We start from the raw sequence: 16076 nt of genomic DNA on the forward strand, positions 1-16076 counted from the left end.
CGGTCCGGCGGCCACAAACAGGAAGTGGAGCTGTAACAAAGAGCGTGGGGGGGCGGGGAGCCCGGACCTCCGGGGCGCGGGCGGCCACAGCAGGTGGAGGGCTGGCCGGCCGGCGCGCCGCACCTCCTTCTTCCGCCGCCGATCGAGCCTCCGGGTCCAAAGGGATCCGGCCAGGCCACGGGGTCGAACCGGGAGCCCTGGACGCGAAGGAGGGCGCGGCCGCCCCGGGAAGGCCGATGGGACCTCCCAGGCGCATCCTCTCCGCGGGAAGGGACAGTCATAGCACCCGGAGTGAATCACTTCCACCCCCTTCCCGGAATGCGGCAGACCACGTGGGGGGTGAGGAGGGGCTGGGTCCGCGGATCCTGGGGACCCACGCAAAGACGGGGAGGGTTGCAAGGAGGGGAGAGCCCTGTGGGCCCCCTTCATAGGTGGAGTATCCATACTACCTGAGTTTACTGTAATGGCTTAGTTTAGCTGGATGGGGGAGGTAGGAGCCACTACTTTCTTGTACCCCCTGACCAGTCTGACCATGGCCCTGTGGCAGCAGAGGGGACCATGGCTGAGCAGGCAGGATAAAGACATTCATTCTTTTCTTCTTCACAGCGTCTCCTGACTCACCTCCCTGCAGAGATATCCAGGTGTTTCCCAGCCACTGGGCCCTGAAAAAGCAGCTGTCCTCGGAGCTGGAGGTCACTGTGGGGTCAGACTCATCCTGTGGGCAGGGCTGCCTCCAGGCTGTTAAGGAACTGCTCCGCTCTGAATGCTCTTGTGAAACACCCGTGCTGATTAAACATGGGCATTGGCTAAGCCATGGAGCGTACTCCACAGGGAGCTTAGAGCTGTCACCCGGCCTTGTTTCTGCCTCTCCCGTGCACCTGGGCGCTCCATCAGAAGGGTCCTTGGTGCCTGACCTGTGAGAAGGGGCTGGACCCTCAGGAAGGGGCCTGGACATCCTGGGGAGAGGAGGGCTTCCGCTGCGGTCTGTTCACCCCCAGCGCCTGGCCCACCTTCTGCCACGCCGATACAAGTTGGAGCCGCCCAGACCTCTTTCCCCAGAAAGCTGGTGTGGTGGGCTCTCCCAGCTCTCTGTCTAGGGCCGTGGTCGGCAAACTGCGACTCGCGAGCCACATGCGGCTCTTTGGCCCCTTGAGTGTGGCTCTTCCACAAAATACCACGGCCTGGGCGAGTCTATTTTGAAGAAGTGGCGTTAGAAGTGTAAGTTTTAAAAATTTGACTCTCAAAAGAAATTTCAATCGTTGTACTGTTGATATTTGGCTCTGTTGACTAATGAGTTTGCCGACCACTGGTCTAGGGTATCAGAGCCAGAGAGTGGGTTTAGCCAGCCAGCTCCTCTCCAGGGCTCTTGGAGGTGCTGGCAGCCAGTGCAGCCCAGCATAGCCTCGTGGTGTGGACGTGCAGGCTTGCGGGTGTCCTACCTGTCCCCCACATGGGAGCCTCGTCATCTGGCCTGCGTGTCCCAGCCCAGTTTCCCCCCGCCCCCCAGGGTCCGGGAGCCGCTTTCCTGTTTCATTTTGGGCAGGAAGAGTGAGGTCGTGTTGTTCTTCCCCCTGCTGCCGGCTCAGGCTGTGGGAACGGTTCCCTGAATGCTTTCCTGTTTGATACCCTGTGTGTGCAACAAGGGAACAGGGACCAATGAGTGAGGCGTGGAGCCTGTGCGTGCAGGGAGTGTGATGAGCCTCGGTCTCTGGCTCCCTGGGCTCTGGCGTAGGCACCCAGATTAGGGGCAGGCAGGCTGTGTGTGTGGCAGGAGAAAGAGGAAAAGGGAGCAAGTAGCACTGCATATACTGGGACTCCATTGGGAGCATCTGGTGGGTCTATTTTGCCTGACTGTGGACAGGCTGAGAGCTGGCAGCATCTGCTCAGCTTTTTGTCAATGGCTCTTTTTTTCATCATTTGCTCTCCATGGGGTATGTCTGTGGCTGTAAAAAGAGGACTGTGGCAGCCTAGGACCATTCTGCACCTTAGAGGAAACTAGGCATAAAGTTGAGACTGGCAATTCCCTCATTAGTGTCTCAGCCAGAGAAACCTGGACTCAGGAAGGCCACCCTCCCCTCTTCCTCCCCTCCCTGCTGACCAGGTGCCCAGACTCAGCTCTCTTGTCCAGCTGCAAGGAGGACAGGCCAAGGCAAAGCTCCCCTCCCCCAAGACCAGTGCCCTGCTGGGGCTGAAAGAAAGAGTGGGGTGCCAGTCCATCTAAAACCCTGCCTTGGCAGGAAGAAGGACCCAGATGTCACCGTGGTTCAGAGACTCCATTCCCCAACAACAGAATCCTTTCAAAAAGAGGGAAACAGACAGGATTGTCCTCTTCCCCCAAACGCCTGTATCCCCCAGGCTGACTTTGGAGCCCATGAGCTTTTTCAGACTTGAGAGAAAAGGGGGACAGATTTAGGTCAGAGGGCACATCACCCAAGGAGTGCTGGGAGCATGAGGACGGAGAGCCACAGACAGCCTCCAACCGTCAGGCAGGGAAGGCTGGCCGAGGCTGGGGGCTAGATGGGCGAGGCCAGGCTTCCCCAGGACTGGGAGGGGACCAGAGCCTGCAGCACAGCAGGCCAGGCCCAAGTGGATGCAGAGGGCCCAGGGGTTCTGGTGGAGCAGCTGGCAGCAGTATGGGAAGGGGAATCGGAGAGGATGGGGACAGGATTCCCGCTCGGCCATCACAAAGACAGGACCCGAGAAGTAATAAACTCCTATACACATCTGTTCCATATTATAAATACACATTATATACAAAATAATGTTATAAAATGTAGAAATGTCAGTGCTTCTGATTCTTAAATTATCGAAATACTAGGCTCCAAAATAAACTACAAAAAACAAACAAAATAAAAACTCATATTATTGATTTCTGAAGATCCACTAGGGGCAGTAGTGGGCATGGGGAGAGCTCAGACTCAAGGCCATAGGAATGGGCCTGAGGGAGGAAAGGGCCTGGGTGGTGACAACCCAATTTCTCCCTCCTGGCATTTCCAACATCACTGCCCTGAGCTCCCTAGTTGGGCCTGGCACCCCTGGCTGGCCCTCCACCTGTCTGCTCACCGGCGCCCAGAGGCCCCCAAAACCAGAGGCTGTAGAGGCCAGGTAAGGCTGACCCACGTTCTTGCCCAGTGGGCCTGGCCCGGGGAGGGGCTGGGTGGTGTTAGGAAGAAGGCACGTGGGCAGAAAGTGCTCCTCCCACTTTGGGTGCTCACCTCACCTGCAGGGCAACCCCTGCCAACAGCCACACCTGGTGGTTTCCTGGCCCACGGATGGCCCTGCCCTGACTGGCCTCCTCTCTCCTCTCTGATTCGGACCCAGCTGTCACCATGGAGCCTGGGCCAAAGGCACTTTTGGAAACACAGATGCCAGTGGAGGCCGCCGCAGCTCCAGGCCCTACGGGACCACTGCCACGCCCTCTGGAAAACAGGCCAGACTCCAAAGGAGCCCTCTGAAGGCCACGGCCGGCAGGGCAGGTCCAAGTGGCACCCCTCCTCCTCTCTGTTCCCCTGGCTGTGCGGCTGCCAATCTGATGCCAGACAGACACCCAAAGGTGTGGAAGGTACTGCATCTCTTGGCAAGTTCACAGTCTGTCCAGTTCATGCCATTCCGTCTTCCTCCTGAGAGCAGCACGTTGCATATTAAAAATGTCCCATCCAGGATGCAATGTAAACAATGCAGAAGGAAGGTCCAGCTGCTGGGCGAAGCTGGAATGTCCTGGGAGGCTTCTCCTTATACCTGGGGAGCACGTGGAGAGTGGGGGGGTGGGTTACCTGGCGTACAGAGCCCTCCCTCCGTGGCTGCCCTGGGCCTCCCTGGGAGAAGCCAATAGGGCAGATGGGGTGAAGGAAAGGTAGGGCAGGCCCCCCTGATCTTCTGTCCCAGCACAAGCACATGCCTGGGAGCCTGTGCTCTTAAGGGGGCCAATGGAGGAAGCCAGGGAGAAGGGGCAGGAGGCACAAGGCAACCACCCTCACCCACCAGCAGCTGGGAAGCAGCGCCCGGGAGCTGGCCGGGTGCCACGGCCGCCCAGCCCAGCACTCACACAGCAGGAAGAGACCAGGCTGGGCTCACCAGCACGGCTCCTGTTTCACACCCTCTGTTGCCACGAGACTAGCAGGGACCCAAGAGCCCCTGAACCTGGCCTGCCAAGGAAGGGTCCTGACCCACCCCGAAGGGGCCCCTGAGGTCAAGAGTCCCCAGGCCACTTTCCCATCCCCGAAAGGCAGGCAGGCCATGCCGGAAGGGCAGGCGAGCCCAGCACTCACCTCTGTGGCGATGACACATTCGTTCCTCTCCTCTGATATCAAACACACGGACTGATACATGGAGTCCCTGGGGGAGCATATCGCTGATATCCGACACTCCGGCTTTTCACTAAGGGAACACAAGACAGGTCGCTGAGGGCGGTATGGGGAGAGGGCGGGGGGAGAGGGGGGGGCACTAACCTGGACCCTGCAGAGCCAAAGGGCACTGGCAGGAGTGGCTCTGGGAGAAGACACAGGGACTGGGGATGCCCAACATTAGCCTGGGGGACAGGTAGGAACAGGCCCCTAAGAGAGCCACAGGACCCCCAATCATATCAGAGGGTCCAGGCCTGGCGAAAGCCAGCACTGCCGCTAGAGGCAAGCCATGACAGAAAGCTGGAAGTCACAAGAGACACAATGTGGGCACTTGACATTGTAAATGAATGAATGAATGAATGTGAGGGAGGGACAAAGACCCCTGGCGGAGCTTTTGTGGGAAAATCAGTAGCAAAACCCCGTTTGCTAAAGAGCCGTCCAAGGCCTGGTGCCAGCCTCCGGCCTGTCCTGAGGGAGCCCAGGCAGGGCCACGCAGGGGTCTGTGGCCAGGCCCTGGGCCTCCAGGTGCTGCTCACCTGTGTAACCGCAGGGGCGCCTTCTCCCCTAAGCTCTTGTCACTGTGGGAATACTTCCCCAGCAGGGTCCCCCGCCCCAGGGGTCCTGGGGCCAGATTATAGTCCAATGTGTGGTTCTGCTGTTTGCCACAGTTGGACTTGTCCAGGCCACAGTCTACTTCCAGCTCCTTCTTCTGGTTTGTGTTCTTGAGCTGGGCGGCGGGGATCAGGTTGTCCTTTTGGAAGTCTGACAGGTTGTTCATGGCCTCCCTGCTGCTGTCGTCCGGCCGCCGAAGCCGCAGCTGCCGCACGGCCACCGCCACCATGCCCAGCAGCACCAGCACCACCACCAGCCCCACGCCCAGGGAGACAGCCACCCAGGGGAAGCTGGGTGGCATGCTCACAGGGAACTCGCAGCGGCTCCCCACAAAGCCATAGGGACAGTTGCAGACGAAGTTGTCGGGGGAGCGGCCGGGGTAGCAGGTGGCCCCGTTGAAGCAGGGTCCTGAGGCGCAGGCGTCGCCGCCGGGTGTCCGCACCTCACAGAGCCTGCCGGAGAAGCCGGCGGGGCAGGTGCACACGAGCCCGTTCTTCAGGTCGTGGCAGGTGCCGCCGTGGGCACAAGGGCTGCGGGCACAGTCGCTGATGTGGAGCTCACAGTGGGTGCCTGTGAATCCGGGGCGGCAGCGGCAGATGCGGTTCGGATCTCGGTTCAGACACTGGCCCCCTGTAGGCACACACAGGGCACAAGTCAGCGATCGCTTGCGAGCCCCTCTGGTGCACAGGGTGAGTGCTCCGCCCAGGAGCGAGCTGGGGTCCTTCTGCCCCGTGTCACAGCTCCCACTCTGAGGAACACTGCATGAAGAGTCTGAGACCTGGAGCTGAGGTGACCCTGCTTGCTACGCCTTCATGGGCTCATGTATAAAAATTACTAGCATCTCACAGAGCTTTACGGTAGAATCAGCCAGATGAGCTTGGGTCTGAATCTTAGCTGACTCTAGCTGTGGATCTGGCACCTGTTGCTTTACCTTCTCCTAAGCCTCAGTTTCCTTGTTTGTTAAATTGGAGTATAATGCTGTCCCCTCCACAGGAGATCCCTGAGGGTTAGGTGAGATGATGCATGAGGGCAGGAGCACATGCCTGGTGTATAGTAAATGTTCAATCGAATGTAATTATCATTGTTTCATCTGATCTTCATAACCACGTGAAAGGCAGAGGACAGGTATTATATGTCCCACTCAGTGACGAAGAAACTGTGGCTCCAGGGGATTCACTGAGGGACTAGCCAGACAGCAGACGCCGCCTCAGCCCTCCCAACTCCTTTCCAGCTCCTGGGGCTTCCCCCAGGCACAGTACGTCCACCTGCCTCAGGAAAGTCACCAGGAAGCCAAGGAGACAAAGATACCCAGCATGCTTTGCATCCCAAAAGATGCTGAACATTCTAGGTGCCTTGTGCCACACCAGGCTCATGGGGCCATGCGGCAAGGCGAGGTCTTCAGGAGCAGGGCCCCAGCCTCCCCAGCCTCCCCGGGGGAGGGACAGGAGGCCTCCAGCGTCCCTTTCTCTAGCCCAGGACTTCCCGAGGAGGGTTAGAGGCCACCCCAGCAGGGACAGGGCTCCGATGGGAATAGGAACAGAAGCCACTCAGGATATACTCTACTCCTTCTCCTAAGGTCTGCACCCACTGCTAACCTGCTCCCCTTCCAAAGCCACCCAGCTGATCCAGCAAGCTCGTCACCACCCAGGTCAGCCTGCCTGGAGTGACAGACAAGGCCTCTCTCCTCGCCTGACTCTCCCTCCCCAGAAGGCTCTCTTGTCCCCAGGGCTGGTGTACCGAGTTAGCAAGACAACGGGACGCACCATTGGCACACGGGTTGCTGGTACACCTGTCCACTTTCTTCTCGCAGTTGGAGCCCGTGAAGTTGGGAGGGCACTCACAGGCATAGCTGGTCCCCTGGTTGCGCTCCCGGCAGGAGCCCCCATTGAAGCAAGGGGAGTTAGCACAGCTCAAGGTGCTGTGCTCACAGTGCAAGCCATAGTAGCCCGGGGGACACAGGCAGTGGTAGCCATCCTCCTGGTCCTGGAGAGACACCAGAAAAAAGGGCCCAAGTCAGACCCTGGGGGCAGGGATGTGTGGCTGGGGGTTAGCTCCCACATGCCCACACTGCCTGCCTATGGCCACCTGGAGTGGGAATGCATGGGAACCACCTGGCCAGACCTCTGCCTCCCTGCGCCAGCCTGGGCCTCACCTTGCAGCTGCCTCCATTGCGACAGGGGTTGCTGTCACACTCGCTGAGCTTCAGCTCACAGTCCACACCAGTGTAGCCTGGGCGACAGGTGCAGGTGTAGCTCCGCTGCCCGCTGTTAGAGCACGTGGCCCCGTTCTTGCACGGGGAGTGGTGGGTGCAATAGTTGAGATCTGCGGAGACAGGAACCAGCCAGCTGAGCAGAGCCAGAGAATCATCCCCACCCCCAGGCTCCTTGCAGCGTAAGTTCACTGCCTATGTTGGGCCCAGAGGTCTCAACTCAGTCTTCGAGGCCCAGATACCCTTCCTCCTCCCCAAATGAGTCCTGTATTGCAGCACCTTGACGCATACTTGGCCAGTGCAACCAGTCAAAGTTGAAAAACACAGGTGACAACTGCCTGCCAGGTAAGCTCACAAACACCGGCAGGTAGGGTAGCATGTAGGTAAGGAAGAGGAGTGGACGGCATGGCCACATGTTTAGGAGGAAGTCAGGAAAGGCTTCATGGAGGAGGGGGAGCTGAGATAAGCCGCTTAAACAGGTGGAAATGGTAGAGAGCCACCATAGGTAGTGACAGAGCTTTTTTTTTTTTAAGGGGAATTCATTATGAGGGTATTTTGAAATGTAAGTGTTTGTTTTCTTATTTGGGAAGGACAGGGAGGGAGAACCAGACAGAACAAATATTGGGACTGTGCGGGCTGTATTTGCATGTGATGAGTATATGACTGTGTCACCTGTGAGCAAATGTGGGCAGAGGAAAGAGAATGGGCAGGCGTGTGTGTGCGTGTGCGTGTGTGTGTGTGTGTGTGTGTCTGTGGGGAGGGGTAGAAAGCAACACACCCACAAAGAATACGGGGGCTGAATTCCAAGCCCTTGTTGCCAGCGAGTCAGGGGCTGGGCAAGTTCTTTCTATCCTGGCAAGCCCTCTGCCCACCCTACCCAGACGTGTGCCGGTGTTTCCATGGCAGCAGCCACCCCATTTGCCCCTGAAAATGGGAGGCACATGCTGCAGCTGGCTCCCAGGATGAAAGAGATAAAGGCTCCCTCCTCCATAGTTGGAGCTGGCAGACCCCAGTACAGCCAGAGGAGTGACCAGACCCGCCAAACACCAGGAAGAGACAGTGTGGGCTCAGGCAGCTGCCTGGCAAGTGCAACTGAGGATGAACAAGGGCGACTGTTCCTGCCCACACTGAGAAGTCAGTTAGATGTCACTCCACCCAGAGGCCCAGCTCGCACAGCCTCCAGGCAGCTGGTGGGCACACCTCACCAGGCAGCTGTTTAGGGGAGAACTGCTCAAACAGCCCCGGCAGGTAAGCAAACACTTAGGGGGTTAATAGGTAACTGAGGTAGAAAGAGGAACTAAGCCCAGCATCCCTCTCTCTATCTGGCCTTACTAGAATTTTTTTTAAAAAATGTTTTTATTGATTTTAGAGAGAGAGGAAAGGAGAGGGAAGGAGAGAAAGAGAAACCTCTATGAAAGAGGAACCTCTATGAAAGAGGAACATGGATGGGCTGCCTCCTGAACGCCCCCCCTACTGGGGATCGAGTCCACAGCCCGCACATGTGCCCTGACTGCGACCCCGCCGTGCTTGAGACCACGCTCAACCAACTGAGCCACACCCGCCAGGGCATGGCCTCACTGGAATGTATGAGTGCAGCCTCCATGCCGTCAATTGTCACCCTCTTGGCTTCTCAGGCCACCCTGCCTCCTCAGCAGCGGGGAAGACGCACTCCCATCTTATTCTAGGCCGGTTGTAAAGGTCCTTGAAAGCCCCAAGCTCCTTGAAGGGTAAGGGGAAAGCCAGCTGAGCGGTCACCACGTAAGAAGGGCCCAGGTGATACCTCTGTTCCCACCCCTTGCCCATCTCTCCCACCCCCTCCGCACCCTCTCTTTGCCCTCACTCACCCTGGTCACAGAACAGGCCGCCCCAGCCCTCCTCACAGGTACATTGCCAGGGGGTGGTGCAAGTGCCGTGGCGACAGCCATTGTGGGGGATGCATTCGTTGCACAGTCGGCCCTGCCAGCCTGGGCGGCAGCTGCGAAACCAAAGGGAAGCTGAGGTGAGCTGAGGGCCTGGCCCAGGGATGTCCCCTTCCCACTTCCGGTCCCCTACTCACATGCACTCGGCCGGCTTGCTGCAGTAGCCGTTCTGTTCGTGACAGCCAGAAAGGCAGACAGCTGAGAAAAGAAAACAGCGCTGGGTGAGGGTGGGATGCCAAGGCCTCTGAAGCCCCCTCTCCCTCTCCTGGCCTTGGGGGTGCCCCCAGCTCTCCTGGGCTCACGTCCCACTCCTGGCCTCTCAGAGGAGCCATAGGTGTCTTAAAAGGCACCGGTGGCACAGGGAAGGAGCAGCCAGGCTGGATGGAATGCAATAATGGGGTCCTTACAGGCTTTGGCACAATGGGGAGGAGCTCCCAGAAGAGGGAGTTCTGAGCCCAAGCCTGCCCTAAGCATCCCCAGCTGTTCCTGAGGCCCAGCGAGTGGGCAGCCCAGATCTGCTCTGTGAGACAGGCAGGCTGTGAGGAGAAGACACCGTTTTGTCTTGTTTTTTTTTGCTCAGGGGACCCCCCCCCTCCAGGCAAGCGGCAGAGAGCTTGGCTGCTTACGCTGTTCGCAGTACTCCCCAGTCCAGCCCGGCAGACAGGCCAGGCTGCCATCTGGCTGGCACACGTAGTGGCCGAAGTGGTCATTGCGCTTCTTGCACAGGCGTGAGCAGCTGTCCCCATAGTAGTTGTCACTGCAGATGACCCGGTAAGAGTAGCGCAGCCTTGTTGGGAGAGGGTCGGTCTGCTCATCCAATAACCAGTTCTGGCCCACAGCTAGGGAGCCCTGGATGGTGATCTTGCTGATGAGCGCGTTTGGTGGCATGGCCTCTGAAGGGGCAGAGGGCCAGGTCAAGGAAGGGCAGCCTGTCCCCAAGGGTGCCAGCAACTGCTGGATCAAACCCGTTGTCCAGATGACCCCCACCTGCCAGCAAGCACAGTCCAACGGAACCCAAGGGTCCCACTTCATAGCTGCCCTGTGTGTGTGCATGTGCAGGGGGCCTGATACTACCCAAAAGGGGGACAATAGCCCTAGCCAGTCTGGCTCAGTGGAGAGAGAACAACCTGCAGACTGAAGGGTCCCGGGTTCGATTCCAGTCAAGGGCACGTGCCCGGGTTGCGGGCTCCATCCCCAGTAAGGGGCTTGCAGGAGGCAGCCCATCAATGATTCTCTCTCATCATTGCTGTTTCTGTCTCTCTCTCTCCCCCTCTCGCTTCCTCTCTGAAATCAATAAAAATATTTAAAAAAACAAAAGGGGGACAATAGAAGGATGTTAAGATATCCTAGTGTTCTGGAAGCAGATAGGCAGGGGAAAGAGGAAAAGAGGTCAAAATGGAAAAGAAAAAAAAAAAAAACAGAAAGAAAGAAAGAAAAAGAAAAGCTCTCTGTGTAGAGAGGACCCTGGGAGCAAGGGGTCCTCGGGTGCCCATTCAGGGGTTCTGCCCTCAGAGATGGGTAATGCGTTTCTTTTTCCTTTTCAAAGTGAGAATTGTTGTGCTGCTGAAATATCCTTTTCCTCTGTGTCAGAACAACATCCCAAAGCCATTATTCCCTTTCCAAAGGAGCGGAATTCGCGAAAGGTGTAAAATACAGGAAGGGGCCCGTCAGCGGCGCTGGCAGCTTCGGCCTTTCTCACCGCCGTGCTCCCCGCGTTCCCACGCCAAAAATAACCCGCAGGAAACGCAATTGTGCTCAGAGTCCAGGCAGCGGGCGGAATCCGAGCGTCCAGCGCGGGGCGCAGCTCCCGGCCGAGCTAGGCGTCCGGCCCCCCACCCCCCTCACCCCGCACTTCCCCCGCCTATTATTACAGGTTAACTCTTTCGGCGCTGCGCCGTGTCGCCCCCCTGTGGCAGCGGAGCAAGCTACTCACCTGGCCCCAGGTCTTCTCCAGGCGCGTGCCAAGCTTCGATGATGAGTGAGAAGGTACCCTGGGAAGCGGATGGAGGGGGAGGGGTAGACAGAGAGATAGCGAGATGAGCACGGGGGTGGTGGGGTGCCTTGTGGCAGCCGGTTTAATTAATTTAATTGCGGGATACAGTTACTGCGCCCGGGTCAGCCTAACGGGTCTGCGCACAGCATCGCGCGCGAGCACGAAAGGCGAGAGGAGAACCCCGGGTAGGAGGAGGGCTGAAGGATGGGGGAATGTACACGAGAACCTTTCGGAGGCGGGGGACGCACGAGGGTGATAAAAACCACATCCCAAGAACTGGGGGAAGAGAGGCTGTAGAACTGGGAAAGGGAGACTGGTGAGAGCCTTTCAAAGGATGAGGTCCCAGGAGAGAGTCGAAAGAAAGGATCAGAAGAGAACGCCCCTTGTTTTGTTTTGTAGGAGAGCAAGGAAATCTGGGGAGCAGGCTTTGGTATCCGGGGAACCCCCCCCCCCCCTTCTCTTGGTTTGCGTGACCGCCCAGTGCGCCCAGGCTGTGCTCACCGGCCAGGTGAAATTGAAAGGCAACTGGAGAGGGTTGCGTCCGCCGCCGCTGCTGTCGTCCCCGACGACGAAGGAGTTGGTGCCCAACACAGGTGTGGAGACGCTGCCGAAGGTGCAAGGCCCCGGCGAGACGACCGCTTGGAAATGCTTCAGGCAGACGCGGAAGAAGGTCCGGCAGCCGGGTTCGCACGGCAGCCCGCTGGCCAGTACGCCGTGCTCGTTGGCAAACTCCTGCAGCTGCAGCTGGAAGACTCCGGAGCCGGCCGCGCGCTATTGCACAGGGACCAGGGGAGGAGGGAGGGGAGCCGTCAGCTCGGCGGACGCCCGGGCTCCGGCCCAGAGCGCGGTGGGAGGGGGCGAAGGGGGCGCGGGACGTTACCTGCTGACAAAGTGCCACCAGCAACAGTAGCGCCCAACCAGACGCGCTACTGGAGGCGGCTGCCATTCCCTGGGGCGTCGCTCTCTCCACCCGCCCGCCCTGACGCTGGCTCGGTTCGGGACGCCGCCTCCCCGTGCGTCCACCCGCGGAGGAGTCTCTGAAAAGCCAGGCTCCGCTCGGAGTCTTCCTCCTGCCTCGGCTTCCCGCTAGGTCCGCTCAGATGGCCGCGGTAGGTAATCCAGGTGAGGGCGGCGGGGCGGCGGCCGCGTTGAGGATGTGTCCTCTGGCTAATCCGGGGGCTGCAAGCCGGCTGGTGCCCGGGTGCACTGCACGGAGGCGGCTGGAGCTGCCGCTCTCGGCCTCGAGATCCCAGCTGCGCTCAGCGCCGCTACTGAAACCTGCGCGCTCGGGAGCCTTCCTTATATACATTGGCTCCTCTCCTCTCTGCCTGTCACTCTCCCCTCCCCTCCCGGCCTCTAACTGCTACAGCCTCAGCGCCGCCGGGAGGGGGCCTCCGCCCCCGCCATTCCCCCTCCCCGCCAGCCAGTCAGGCACAGGTCCCCGCCCATCCGTGCTGTTCTTAGCCCCTGGGTCCCCCAGCTCTGCGCGTGCCGAGAGACCAGGGCTCCGCAACCGCGGAGTTAAGCGCGGAGACCCGGGCGGTGGGAGAATAGGAGGAGGGCCGGGGTGAATGGGACGGGAGGTGAGCGAGCGATTCCGGAGCGGTAGTGGGGGCGGAGACACGGGGGAGTCCCCGGGTGCACCGCGCCCGCAGCCAGCGCTAGTCACCTGCTGCAGGTAAAAAGAACTCAGGTCGGGAAAGCGAAACCAGAGCTAAAGGACTCCGGTTTCCTGCTTCTTCATGGAGCTTCTGGAGCCCTCGCCCGATCGGGCCTCAACCCGCGAGCGCCCACCCACCACGCCTCCCGGGCGCAGCAAGGAAGCCAGCGGGAGCATTGACCCTCCCTGTGGCCGCTCACCGCCTGGAGAGGGGCCAAGCGTCAAAAGGCTCTGAGCTCTCTCCCTCCACCTGGTGGGTGTCTCCCTCCCTTGTTGCGGGGGGGGGGGGTTGGGGAGTGGGGGGCGTGTGCAGCGCGTGCCTGTTCCCTTCTGTTCCCCTCCTCCCCCGTCGGGCTCGGCGCGTGCCAGCCCGAAGACGCGAGGTCTCCGAGGTGGGGGAGGGGGCGTGGCCCCAGAGGTAGAAGCCGGGCGGGCGTCAGCTGTATGGTAATGAGCCTGGCCACACCTCCAGTGCCTCCCCTCACCTGGGTTCAGCTTCGGCTCCAGCGCCCACCGCCTCCCCCCGAACCCAGCTAGTCCCTCCCGCGTCCTGACGCTCCGTTGGTGCAGAGAGGAACTCTCCTGGCTCCAGAGTTGATTCAAGTCAAGGTGAAGGGCTGAGGCCAGGCAGACCCGGTCCTTTCCTCCTCGGCTGAGATGCGGAGTGGAACTGGAAACCCTCGGACTCGTTTTAGTTTCAGGAGTCTGCCCGTCACTCCTTTGCGGCTTCCCCGGTGGCCCCACTTCTCCGAGCGGCGGCAGTGCAGCTGCTTTCCCGGAACCTTGCGTGATCCCCGGAGGCCTCAGATCGGGGAAGGCCGGCTTCTCCCAATCTGGGGGGGTCGGGGGGTGCCGGAGCGCTCTCTCTTTCTCTCTCTCTCTTTCTCTCTCTCTCTCCCCCCCCCCCCGACGCTGAGGGAGGCGGGGGGGGGGGGGGGGGGAGAGGACCCCAGTGGCTTCAGCTGTCAGCCCTCCGGAACAGCGATGGCTGTCGTCGGGCGATAAGATCGGGGCGGGGGGAGCAGGGACGCGGTGCGGGCCCGGGAGAGGCTGAGGGGGGGCTCGGAATGGAGCCCAACAGCTGCCTTGGCCGAGCATGGTCTGATTTTTTGACGTGGGGTGGTGGTGAAGGATGGGGAGGTGGAGGATGAGAGAAACAAGAGGTTGAGAGCGTGGGTTGGGGGAGGGGCGAGGTGAAGAGACGGGCTCCGGGGTCCCCCACGCACGGTCACCCCTCCCAGCCACCATCTGGCGCGAGGGGTTTGGCGTGGGGAACCGAGGTGGGGCGGGGGCCGGCAGATGGGCCCAGGCTGCGCTCCAGAGTTAATGTAGGTTATGGGCAGGCGGAGTCCCCAGGCCCTGGGGAGGGGGAGCCCAGGGCATGCCTCCCAGCCAACCTGGTAAGTGGGTTTTCCATCTTCCCTCTGCCACACTCTGTGGGGCCCCAGACCTACCTAGGGTGCCAAAGAGTGTCTGTCCTTCGCTGCTCCTCCGAGCTGACACCCAGCCCCACCTACTTCTTGTCCCCTTACCCCCAGATCCTGGCCTGGGAATTCATGGAGGCTCTGTTCTTTTCTGGCGCTGGCATTTGCCTGACTGTCAGGGGAGACATCCAGTCCCACAGGAGGCATTTGCTCAGTACCTGGGAGATCTGGAACACTCTATCCTCATTCACATCGGACGAATATGTCCAGAAGCACTTTGTACACAGTCAAAGACCAAACAAAAGTATCATCATTTTCCTCAGAGGCAGGAGATGCAAGGGGTCCCAGAAACCCAGAAATCCTCTCACCTGAGGCGGAAAGACATCACCATCGATTATGAATCACCTATTTGAAATGAATTATCCCACTGGGACTCTGCCGCTCGCTCTGGTACCCACTTGAGCTCCAGCTCTGCCCACTTTTTTTATTAAATATATTTTTATTGATTTCAGAGAGGAAGGGAGAGGGGGGGGGAGATAGAAACATGAATGAGAATCATTGATCAGCTTCTGCACGCCCCCTACCGAGGATTGAGCCGGCAACCCAGGCATAAGCCCTAACCAAAATCGAATTGTGATCTGGTTCGTAGGTCGAAGCTCAACCACTGAGCAACACTGGCCAGGCAAGCTTTGCCCACTTTTGCTGAGCAGGAGGGTCGGACTGGGGGCAGGAAACCGAAATTTGAAGCCTCCACAGCTGGGGCTCCCCTCCCAGTCCCGACTTGTGGACAGAAGTGATGGGAGGCCGGACATCACAGTGGGGTTGGACCCAGGTGGATGTCTTCTGATCCTGCCAATATGCAGACAGACGCTGGCCCCACCGACCTGGGCTGGGGCTTCAGTTCCTCGCCCTAACCGGCACCCGCCAATTTATTTGGAATCCTGAGCGGGAGCCCGGTGGAGGCCCAGCTTCATGCAAGACTCCACAGCCTCCTCTTGGGGGGCCTTCCGCTTCTGCAGCCCTCTCTGCTTGCCAGCTGCACAAAGCCCCCCCCCCCCACCCCCAGCAGGCAGAACCCGCACCCCGGAGTGAAGCTCCAAGGCTATCTTCCAGCCGTGCCCTCAAACTGACCCCGGGTTACTGGGGTACGACAGGGATCCCTCCCCACTGGGTAGCCCATTTGCCCATCCCACTCCCCACGCCCGCCCCCAGCCCTGGGACAGCGTTCTCCGCAGGGCAAACAGCACCAGGTAGGAGAGCCGTGGGGGCGGGTTGGCGGGGGTGGGGGGGCTTGGGGGGGGGCAGCAGGCTTGGTTTGGGCGGGGCACTGAAGCCCTGAGGAGTGCCTCTGCGGTCGCTGCAGAGTAGGGGCCACGTGCAGGGAGAGGCGGCTGGGGGAGCAGCACAGAAGGCGGGGAGATTTGCAAACTGTTGCTGCCACATGGCTGCTCCATTCGATCCATTCACATTGAAATGAGGCCGGCGCGTGCCTCATCTGCTGCAGGGCGCTGCCACGCGTCAGCCCGGCCGCCGCGTGCCAACTGGGGCAGTGGGGCTGGCAGGGCCTGCCGGCCGCGGGGGTGCAGCCTGGGCCTCGGGGGCAGGAGGAGGTGAGGGTACGGAGCCGAGCCACCCTAGACACGTAGGCGCCGCAGTTCCGCGGACCTTGGCCCTGCAAATGGGAGCAAGCCAGGGAGACAAGACCGAGACCAACGGGTTTCGGAGGGGGCCGGGATCGATGCCGCCGCTCCCCGCAGATGCGCGCCGGCAGCGCTACTCTCCATCTGCCACCGCTCGCACCTGCCGGTCAATAAATCGATTTTACAATTTAATGCAGCAGCTTCCCGCCAGCCGGGGACAGATGCCGCCGCAGAACCACCTCCCGCCCTCCCCCCTCCCCCTCGAGGGCCCCCAGT

The 16076-nt window shown here is 60.1% G+C and overlaps 1 protein-coding gene across 1 annotated transcript; it reads right to left on the reverse strand.

The window, feature by feature from the left end:
• Window positions 1-2712: 2712 nt before the first annotated feature.
• DLL4 (delta like canonical Notch ligand 4) lies at window positions 2713-12386 on the reverse strand. The gene is made up of 11 exons (XM_008143016.3): window positions 11957-12386; window positions 11578-11847; window positions 11017-11074; window positions 9710-9976; window positions 9221-9281; window positions 9009-9139; window positions 7108-7277; window positions 6719-6938; window positions 4880-5585; window positions 4269-4377; window positions 2713-3738 (listed from the first exon to the last, which is right to left on the reverse strand). Exons 1-11 carry the CDS (start codon window positions 12020-12022, stop codon window positions 3733-3735), a joined length of 2064 nt encoding a protein of 687 aa, XP_008141238.1. The 5' UTR covers window positions 12023-12386; the 3' UTR covers window positions 2713-3732.
• Between the last annotated feature and the right edge of the window lie 3690 nt (window positions 12387-16076).

The sequence above is a fragment of the Eptesicus fuscus genome, chromosome 5 (assembly GCF_027574615.1).
Source record: "Eptesicus fuscus isolate TK198812 chromosome 5, DD_ASM_mEF_20220401, whole genome shotgun sequence".
NCBI classification, from domain to species: Eukaryota; Metazoa; Chordata; class Mammalia; order Chiroptera; family Vespertilionidae; genus Eptesicus; species Eptesicus fuscus.